The sequence below is a fragment of the Acipenser ruthenus genome, chromosome 50 (assembly GCF_902713425.1).
Source record: "Acipenser ruthenus chromosome 50, fAciRut3.2 maternal haplotype, whole genome shotgun sequence".
Taxonomy (NCBI): Eukaryota; Metazoa; Chordata; class Actinopteri; order Acipenseriformes; family Acipenseridae; genus Acipenser; species Acipenser ruthenus.
In genome coordinates this window covers 5,123,123-5,134,381 of record NC_081238.1, presented here as the reverse complement: position 1 = coordinate 5,134,381, position 11,259 = coordinate 5,123,123, and the positions used below count along the sequence as shown (strand labels likewise).

General features: G+C 42.1%; 1 protein-coding gene across 1 annotated transcript in view; it reads right to left on the bottom strand.

The window, feature by feature from the left end:
- Positions 1 to 7,276: 7,276 nt before the first annotated feature.
- Positions 7,277 to 11,259, bottom strand: part of LOC117971867 (zinc finger protein 664-like) — a 33,960-nt gene continuing 29,977 nt past the window's right edge. Inside the window, exon 4 of the mRNA XM_059015410.1 lies at positions 7,277 to 8,910. Coding sequence (XP_058871393.1) covers positions 7,847 to 8,910 — 1,064 coding nt within the window. The 3' untranslated portion in view covers positions 7,277 to 7,846. The remainder of the gene's footprint in view (positions 8,911 to 11,259) is intronic.

Genomic DNA, 11,259 nt, shown 5'->3' with positions numbered 1-11,259 from the left:
CTGAAGTAGCATCTTTTTGCTGAGATACAGTATCAGGTGTTCTACTCCATCCACCTTTTGAGATAAGACAGCACCCAAACCCACATCCGACGCATTGGTGTGAAGGATGAATCTCTTGGTGAAATCCGGTGTGATAAGAGTGGGGGCCTGGCAAAGTCTACTCTTAATAGTATCAAACGCCCCCGACACTCAGCTGACCATTTAATTAAATTTGGAGCACTCTTCTTGGTGAGGTGAGCTGAAGGGTTAACCACTGTGGAATACTCAGGGATAAAGTGGCGGTAATAATCGGCTAATCCCAGCAGTGACCTCACCTGAGTCTTGGTTTTGGGGATTGCTGCATCAACCAAAGCCTGGATTTTGGTGACTACAGGTCTCACCCTTCCATTCCACATTAAAAATCCCAAATATTGAGTCTCTGTTTTGGCAAATGCACATTTTCTCAAGTTAGCTGTCAGCCGGGCTACCCTTAGAGACTGAAGTACGGCTGCAATCCTAGCCAAATGCTCTCGCCAGGTGGAGCTGTAAATGACCACATCATCAATATACGCTGCTGCATATTCATCATGTGAGCATAAAACCTGGTCCATCAGTCTCTGAAAGGCAGCAGGCACACCATGTAGCCCAAATGGCATGGTTTTAAAGTGAAACAGCCCCTCTGGTGTTTAAAAAGTGTTTTTCTCTCTAGAACTGCGGGGTATTCAACCAAATTAGTTCTGCCGGGCAAGTCAGAAAAAAACATTGTTGAACTCCTCAATAAGCTTACGCAGCTCCTGTTGCTGGTCTGGAACCAATTGTTCCCCCATCTGAATTATTTTTGTGCTAGGAGTCTCTGGACAGGGGCCTAAATCATCCTTTATATTACCTGGGGATATAAACAAGACCTCCCTTGCCTGCCAGGGTTTTATTAAATTTATATGATAAATTTCACATTTATTGCGGTGATTGGGCTGTCTAATTTCATAATTCACCTTCCCTATAGCCCAAATCACTTCATATGATTCCTGCCATTGAGCACACAATTTTGATTTTGATGAGGGAAGTAGCAGTATTACCTTGTCTCCTGGTCAAAAGCTTCTAATTAGTGCATTTTTGTTGTAATGCTGCTGTTGTTGGTGCTGAGCTGATCTGAGGTTGTCCTGGGCCAAACGACCGACCAAATCTAGGCGATCTCTTAGTAGGAGCATATGCTTCAATACATTTTTGGACAAGCCTTTGTGTTCCCACTCCTCTCTCAACAGATCGAGAATGCCGTGAGGCTGTCGGCCGTACAAGAACTCGAAGGGGGAGAACCCTGTCAAACACTGCGGCACCTCTCTCACTGCAAAAAGGAGGTAGGGAAGGAGCGATGCCCAATGTTTTTGCTCTTGCGTTACAAACCATCTCAGCATCGACTTCAAGGTCTAATTAAAATGTTACACCAAACCGTCCGTCTGTGGATGATAAACAGACGTCCTGATGGGACGTATTTTTAATATTTTATATATCTGCTGTAATCTGTTAGACAGAAATTTGGTTCCATGATCAGTCAAGATCTCCTTGGGGATCCCTACTCTAGCCATAATCTGTACTAACTCGGTGGCTATTGCAGCGGCACTAGTGGACCTCAATGGAACTGCCTCTGGATATTGTGTTGCATAATCTACCACTACTAATATATGCGTATACCCAGAGTCAGAAGGTAGCAAAGGGCCCACTATGTCCATTGCAATGCGTTCAAAAGGAGTGGAAATAATGGCCAGTGGGACCAAAGGGGCGGGGTGCACTCGACCCGGCGCTACTCGCTGGCAGTCTGGGCATGTGGCTACATATTTTGACACATCAGTATGAAGACCTACCCAATAGAATCGAGCCAATATCCGCTCCTTTGTCTTGTCAGCTCCGAGGTTCCCCGCAAAAGGACCTCGGTTCAACAAGACGGGGGAACCAATAATTGTGTTACAGGCTATCCTGTGTCCGCGGCTAAATTTTCCCTATATAGTAATTGCCCCTTGATACTGAAGTGTGGATATACTAGCGCCCCAGCGCCATCAACATCCTTACCTTCAATAGACCACACCTGCCCCCAGGCATGCACTAGTGATGGGTGATTATGTTGGCCCCACACCATGTCCGTGCTTGAGTACCACATGTCTGGTATATTGAGAGGGGCCGGAGTAGCATCTGCCCTGGATGGCCCAGTAACCTCACCCTCTCAGTCACAATGCGTTCTGACTCCTTTTGACTGGCGGTTGTTATCATTCAAGCACTCTCCCACCAGACCCCAGCCTTTTCTCAGTGATGCTCCTTCCGATTTTGAGGTCCTTCTCTTTTTATTTGTTTTTCAAGGACGGAAAATAGGAGAAAACATTTTGGCTTGAAAAGGAAACACAACACCAATTATTTCCTTTTTCTTTTTTTGCCACGTTTACATGTGCGGCAATTACTTGCATTAATTTGCATTAATTAAATTTTGGCCACTGTCTCAGCCCAGAATAACAGGATGTGGCAACCTTGCCACCACCCCTACTAGCAGGTGATGTTTAATTGGTCCTACCAAAAAATATACTTTTAGTGTGGGGTATGCCGCCATGTCTCCATGGACACAGGAGATGGCCACCTGACCTCGTGGCCGCCACAACACACCACCCAAGAGAGCTGTTCTAATCAAGGTTTGCTCACATCCTGTGTCCACTAATGCGTGGGTTTTCACATTGCCTTAAACCACATCAATGATACAAGGCCCGCCCCCCCCCCCCCAACCATTTTCCCCACGCTTACCTAACTCAGGTGCCCAATTACACAAGACCATGTCAGACTCCATGGCAGCGGGGCAGATGTCCCTTTTGGTTGCACCTAAAACACGTTGGGGGGACAGAGGGAACATTGGTTATGTAGTTGTAACTTGCCCAGAGTACCCAGGGCCATGACGCGGTGGTAGACATCCTCTCAAACGCCACCAAGTACGCCTCTGGGTCATCCTCGGCCGTCATCTTCATCGCTCGAGACTTCAGTGCCGACATTAAAAAATAAGAACTTAAGAAAGTTTGCAAACGAGAGGAGGCCATTCAGCCCATCTTGCTTGTTTGGTTAATACTAGCTTATTGATCCCAGAATCTCATCAAGCAGCTTCTTGAAGGATCCCAGGGTGTCAGCTTCAACAACATTACTGGGGAGTTGGTTCCAGACCATCACAATTCTCTGTGTAAAAAAGTGCCTCCTATTATCTTTTCTGAATGCCCCTTTATCTAATCTCCATTTGTGACCCCTGGTCCTTGTTTCTTTTTTCAGGTCAAAAAAGTCCCCTGGGTCGACATTGTCTATACCTTTTAGGATTTTGAATGTTTGAATCAGATCGCCACGTAGTCTTCTTTGTTCAAGACTGAATAGATTCAATTCTTTTAGCCTGTCTGCATACAACATGCCTTTTAAACCGGGATAATTCTGGTTGCTCTTCTTTGCACTCTTTCTAGAGCAGCAATATCCTTTTTGTAATGAGGTGACCAGAACTGAACACAATATTCTAGGTGAGGTCTTACTAATGCATTGTAAAGTTTTAACATTACTTCCCATGATTTAAATTCAACACTTCTCACAATATATCCGAGCATCTTGTTGGCCTTAGTCAACATAAACTCCTAGGTCTTTTAAATAGTTCCCTTCTTCAATTTCAGTATATCCCATATGATATTTATAATGCACATTTTTATTGCCTGTATGCAATACTTTACACATTTCTCTATTAAATGTCATTTGCCATGTGTCTGCCCAGTTCTGAATGCTGTCTAGATCATTTTGAATGACCTTTGCTGCTGCAACAGTGTTTGCCACTCCTCCTATTTTTGTGTCATCTGCAAATTTAACAAGTTTGCTTACTATACCAGAATCTAATCATTAATGTAGATTAGGAATAGCAGAGGACCTAAAACTGATCCCTGTGGTACACCATTGGTTACCTCGCTCCATTTTGAGTTTTCTCCACTAATAAGTACTTTCTGTTTTCTACATGTTAACCACTACCTAATCCATGTGCATGCATTTCCTTGAATCCGTCCTGCGTTCAGTTTGAGAATTAATCTTTTAGCGGGACTTTGTCAAAAGCTTGTTATTTAGAAATCTAAATAAACCATGTTGTATGCTTTGCAATTATCCATTTTCAATGTTGCATCCTCAAAAAATTCAAGCAAGTTTGTTAGACACGATCTCCCTTTCCTAAAACCATGCTGACTGTCTCCCAGGATATTGTTACCATATAGGTAATTTTCCATTTTAGATCTTATTATAGTTTCCATAAGTTAACATATAATAGAAGTCAGGCTTATTGGTCTGTAGTTACCTGGTTCGGTTTTGTCTCCCTTTTTGTGGATCGGCATTATGTTTGCAATTTTCCAGTCTGTCGGTACAACCCGTGTCAAGAGACTGTTGCATGATCTTGGCTAGCGGTTTGTAAATAACTTCTTTCATTTCTTTTAGCACTATTGGGAGGATGTCATCCGTCCCAGGGGATTTGTTTATTTTAAGAGCTCCTAGTCCCTTTAACATTTCTGCCTCTGTTATTGTTATTATTATTATTATTATTATTATTATTATTATTATTATTATTATTATTATTATTTATTTTTTAGCAGATGCCCTTATCCAGGGCGACTTACAATTGTTACAAGATATCGCATTATTTTTACATACAGTTACCCATTTATACAGTTGGGTTTTTACTGGAGCAATCTAGATAAAGTACCTTGCTCAAGGGTACAGCAGCAGTGTCCCCCACCTGGGATTGAACCCACGACCCTCTGGTCAAGAGTCCAGAGCCCTAACCACTACTCCACACTGCTGCCCAGTGTTATGCTAAAGTTATAGGAACAAGTCGACATGTGGGGCATGTTGTCTGTATCCTTCTTTGATTTTGCCATTTGTATCTCTTAGACATTTAACCTCCTCTTTGAATGTTGTCTTGCTGTTATAGTATTGGAAAAACATTTTGGAATTAGTTTTAGCCCCCTTAGCAATATTGATTTCTATCTCTCTTGGCCTTTCTAACTTTCTTTTTGACTTGTGTTTGCAGTTCCAAGTACTCTTTCTGTGTACTTTATTTTTGGTCCCTTTTAAACGCTCTGAAAAGTGCTTTTTCTCTGAATATTTTTTTTAAAAATTGATCTATTAAACCATTTTGGCCATTTTGTTTTAGATTTAGATTTGTCTACTTTTGGGATGTAATTGTTTTGTGCCTCTAGTACTACATTTTTAAAAAAACAGCCATCCTTTTTCTGTGGATGTTTTCTCTATTTTACTCCAATCTCCTTTTGTCTCTGTTTCATACCTTCATAGTTTGCTTTTCTAAAATCGTAAACCTTAGCTTTAGTCATTACTTTTTGGGTTTTAAAAATTACTTCAAATGAGACCATGTTGTGGTCTGAGTTTGCCAATGGCTCTCTGACCTCTGTTTTAGTTATTCTGTCGTCGTTATTTGAAAAAACTAAATCAAGGCATGCCTCCCCTCTAGTCGGTGCCTTGACAAATTGCATTAGGAAGCAGTCATTTGTCATTTCCACCATTTCAATTTCGGATTATTTGGGGTATCGAGTAGAGAGCGGCCAGATCAGACCACTGATTGCTAAGGTTAAAGCCTTGGCTGTCTGGGCAGTCCCTATGACCAAAACCCAGATGCACTTTTTCTTGGGACTAGCGGGCTATTATAGGAAGTTCATCCTGAGCTTCGCCACGCTCGCTGCTCCCTTGACAGACCTCACCCGGAAGGCTGCCCCAAATACGGTTCAGTGGACGGAGCCGTGCCAGAGAGCCTTTCTCGCTTTGAAGCGAAGGCTGTGTAGCAAGCCAGTGCTAAGCAATCCTGATTTCAGTAGGAGGTTCACCCTGCAGACAAATGCGTCAGAGACAGGTCTCGGGGCAGTGTTGTCTCAGGAGGTGCGAGCACCCAGTCCTGTATATCAGTAGGAAGCTCCTTCCCCATGTGAAAAACTATAGTACCATCAAGGAATGTCTCTGAGTAAAATGGGCAGTCGAGTCACTCCGGTACTACTTCCTGGGGCGACACTTCACCCTGATTACAGATCATGCCCCCTTAGCATAGCTTCACCGGATGAAGGATAACAACACCAGAATCACGCGGTGGTACTTGGGCCTGCAGCCCTATGCCTCCAGGGTAGTCCACCAAGCAGGGAAACTGCATCAAAATGCAGATTTTTTTTCTCTTGGGAAGTCATTGGGATGTAGGATTTTTGAATGGACCGGTGGTGCCATTCTGGGGAGGAGGATGTGTAACAGGGGAGATTTGTGCGGACTATCAGGCATATCCGTGGTTCTGCAGGAAGAGGGCAGCAGTCTTGTAAGATCTGCCTGTCAGTCATGGCGATGACACGGAGAGGTGGGGAAAAGAGTGTGTTGGCTTTCCAAGAGGCAGGCCTTGGGGGATTGCCCGGCCATTAGAACTGCGCTTGGTTGTGCATTCGGGTGGCCTGTGATTGGAAACACACAGAGATGCTGGCTGAGAAAGCAAGCATGGCTGAGGAAGACAGACAGCAATAAATAAAAATTTTCATTAAAATCAATTGTTACATAGCCAAGGGGAAGTATGTAGTGATAGGGGAACCTTGGCCACCCCAGTGTATAACAGCGTAGGACAGAGATCCCGAGCTGACGGGCTTAGCGGGAGTGGGTCCACTGCGTAAGCAGCACCTTTATTTTGTAGTTTTATTACTGTGTTTTATTTTCCCTTTTCATTTCACCTTTTGTTTTCATTATTATTTTGAGCACCTCTGAGTGTGCCAGTTTTTACTGTTTACCAGTATTGGTATTCCTGTGGTCCTGTGTGCCGTTGCTGGTACTCAGGCCATGGACTACAGCGCCTTTTGGGGGCTAAAAGAAAAACATAAAAAATAATAAAACTGGACAACAGTGCAGTGTTTTCAAATAAAACTTCTGTCTCCCGTGTGTGTCAGTGAATTGCCCACCACCCTTCCAGAGTCACACCTATATTTTTTATCTTGTGATCTCAAGTTATTACACATGCTGTGAATCAGTCAGTTTAATATACATTACCATGAAACGTACGCTTTAGCTTCCATAGAGACATCTCTGTTCAGTACAACTTATCCAGTTTTTATTAAACTATTCATGTTGTATTCTATTAGTCTGTGCATGCTGTGATATTTTGTACTGGGGTACTTTCTAACAACCGTTAGTTGCCCTGGATAAAGATGTCTGCTAAGAAATAAATATTATTATTATTAAAAGATAATCCAAATATGTATGTTAATAATGAAAGTAATAGTATTAATCAAGAGAACAAGATTATTTTATTGAAAGAACACAATTACACAGTTTACTATTTTTCACTGTTAAGAAAATCAATATACTTTTATCAAATAAATTTGAGGATCAAAATACAAGCACACATTTGACAGCTGCTTTGGCTCACACTCATCCTCTCATGTATACTAAAGCATGATTACATCCACTTAGGTTGGCACAGAAACAGGTTTCTTTAAAATAAATTATCACTGGAGCATCACACAGGTTTGATTGGTATAGAGCAGTGGCCCTCACTTCAAATGAGGTCCTGAATGATTTATAAGAAGGTTGATTCATTCATTTACAATCTGGTTGAAACAAAGACCTGGACTGGAAGGACCGAAAACAAAGACCACTGTAATACTGCTGAATATTGATTTCTATCAGTTTCAACTGCATTTTCAAAACTGGCATTTACACTTTTTCAGCTGACTGGTGAAAGCAAATGTCTTGCAACAATTGGTAGTGATACGACTTCTCACCAATATGAATTTGCTGGTGTGTTTTTAGGCTTCCTAACTGACTGAAGCTCCCTACATTCAGAACAGTGATATGGCTATTCTCCATTGTGAATTCGCTGGTGTGTTTTTAAGCTTCCTAATTGACTGAAGCTCTTCCTACATTCATTACAGTGATACGGCTTCTCTCCAGTGTGAATTCGCCGGTGTATGTTTAGGTTTGCTGACACAGTGAAACTCTCCCCACATTCAGAACAGTGATACGGCTTCTCTCCAGAGTGCATTCGCTGGTGTATTTTTAGGCTTCCTAGCTGACTGAAACTCTTTCCACATTCAATACAGTGATACGGCTTCTCTCCAGTGTGAATTCGCCGGTGTATGTTTAGGTTTGCGGACACACTGAAACTCTCCCCACATTCAGTACAGTGATACGGCTTCTCTCCAGAGTGCATTCGCTGGTGTAATTTTAGGCTTCCTAGCTGACTGAAACTCTTCCCACATTTAGAACAGAGATACGGCTTCTCACCAGTGTGAATTCGCTGGTGTATGTTTAGGTTTGCTAACACACTGAAACTCTCCCCACATTCAGAACAGAGATACGGCTTCTCACCAGTGTGCATTCGCTGGTGTATTTTTAGGCTTTCTATATGACTGAAACGCTTCCCACATTCAGAACAGTGATGCGGCTTCTCTCCAGTGTGAATTCGCTGGTGTCTTTTTAGACTTCCTAACCGACTGAAGCTCTCCCCACATTCAGTACAGCGATACGGCTTCTCTCCAGTGTGAATTTGCTGGTGTCTTTTTAGGGTTCCTGCCTGACTGAAACTCTCCCCACATACAATACAGTGATATGGCTTCTCTCCAGTATGAATTCGTTGGTGTCTTTTTAGGTGTCCTAACCGACTTAAGCTTTTCCCACATTCAGTACATTGATATGATATCTTTGGCCGGGATATGCTTTCTGAATCCTTAAGCAACAAGTCAACAGAATCCCCTTTTTTAATGTGGACAGGCTCCAGTTCAGTCTCCTCTTCTTTAATGTGGACAGGCTCCAGTTCAGTTTCTTCCTTAATGCAGAAAGGATCCATTTCCAGAACCACCTCCTGTTTAACGTAAACAGAATCCATCTTTGTTCCTTGGTTTTCGCCAAGATAAGGCAGTCCTAAAAACAGAAAATGAAAAGAAGTATTATGATCTGTTCTCTATTGGTGTGTTTACACTTACAAGTTAGACCTGAACTGGCTTAGGTTCAATCAGATTCAAAGATTCTTATCATTTGACCCCCCCCCCCGTTTACACTTGAGTACAGACCTAGGCTGGCTGTGGCCCTGTATGTGCATGCATAGCCCCTGAACTGCAGTGCGTGCCCGATGACATCATATCAACCACCCCTTGTGTGAAGACATTTCCCCTCCCAGAACACAGAGGCGGAAGTGTTTAAATCAACAACAAGCCTGTCATTTGTGTCACTTGTGTGTTTTTACTCCAAGTGGTCGTTCCGTGCCAATTAAGATTGCATTTTGTCATTAGAAATGGAGTGGATCATTGAAAACAGGCATATCAGACTGTAACAGGAGAGATCTGTACTGACTATCTGGCGTATCCGTGGTTCTGCAGGAAGAGGGCAGCAGTCTCGTAAGATCCGTCTGTCAGTCATGGCGATGACACAGAGGTGGGGAAGAATGTGTGTTGGCTTTCCCTCTCTCTGAGTGGCTGAGAGGCGGGGCTTGGGGGATTGCTCGGCCCATAAGAACTGCGCTTGGTGTTGCATTCGGATGGCCAGAGAGAGGATACCCAGTGATGCTGGCAGAAGACATCGGTGTAAACAGAGAACAGGCAAGCATGGCTGAGTGAGATAGCCTGCCTTAAAAGAAACTAAAAAGTAAAAGAAATAATTACGTACCCAAGGTGACGTGTGTAGTTGTACGGGGAACTCTGGCCACCCCAGTGTATAGGAATTAACTGAGCGTAGGTCAGAAGCCCGTACTGACCGGCTTAGCGGCAGTGGGGGCACTGCGTAAGCAGCACTTTTCTTTTGTAGTTTTATTACTGTGTTTTATTTTCCCTTTTCCTTTCGCCTTTTGTTTTCATTATTTTTGAGCTCTTGTATGTGCACTTGAGTGTATACCAGCATTGGTAAACCCGTGGTCCTGTTTACTGTTGCCAGTATTCAGCCACGGACAACAGTTCCCTCTGCGGGTAAAAATAAATCAGTGCGCCCGAGCGGTGTTACAAATAAAACCTTGTCTCCTGTGTGTGTCAGTGAATTGCCCACCACCCTTCCACACGGACATTTCAAGAAACAGGTCTTATTGTCTACATTTACACATCAGGCTGACAACTCTTATATGGAAATGTAAACAATAACTCCCATTTATTTTCTTACCCATGACAAGTATCCAATAGACACACAGTGAAAGAAGGCAGGTGGCAGAGCGTTCAGCTTCAGAGCCCCACAGCTCTGGAATGATCTGCCATGATTTGGAAGGGAGGCCCCATCTCTTGCTGATTTTAAATTCAGCATTGAAGATTAAGGACACCATTTTTTATAATTTAGCATATGTATTTTAAAAGGGAACATTATAGCATCCTATTTATCTGCGCTCAAAGTTAACATATATTTGGTAGCATTTTGCTACCCCAAACTCTTAATTTACTACTAGTTTGCTATGCAGTAGCATTTTTATGATACCTTACACTGCAGTTTATATGACGACCCTAAAAACACGTACAGAATTACCGGTATTTATTTTTTAATTTTTTTTAAATACGTATATAATTAGTATCTTTCATAAAGCGGGAAACTGTTGATAAAAGAGCTTCCCGATTTGTAGATGACTGAGGCTTGTACAGCCCCATGTAGATATCGGCGATGCCCACAATACAAATCATATTGGACAGTGAAGTACAAATACCTACAGTACAGAACAATGGGGATAGAATTTCAAGGTATGAAGTTTACTTTATAGACCAAAAAAAAAAAAATTAAATAACTGTTGAACATTACGATTTTATAAGATAACAGGCAACGACCAAACTGTTTATTCAGTGTCTATAAAATGCTAATTTAAATTGTCATGGAGAATGCGGCTCCAGTTTGGTTATAATGTTAATCCTGGTTTCACCCAAGCTAAAAATAAACACAATAGGTAGACCATTATTAGAACTTTTTAAACATTCTGGACAACGAAAAAAAAAAAAAAAAACAGGAGCAAATAGCTAGCTATAACATTACCAGATCCAAGTAATAGCTTCCTTGTTTTATCACTTCGAATAATAGATGAAATACATATCTTGGAGGTGCATTAATTTATCGATCTGGTTTCTTTTTATAATAGATTACTGTGCGTACTTCTCCTGTTTAACTAATGAAACATGTGTTTTAACAAAAGACGGTATATACTGTATATTGCACCGTCAAACTACAACTTACACACACATAGTTAACTAATGTCACTGCTTAATAAAACGAACCCAGCATGTTTTTTTTTATATCTTGGTTGATATCCCT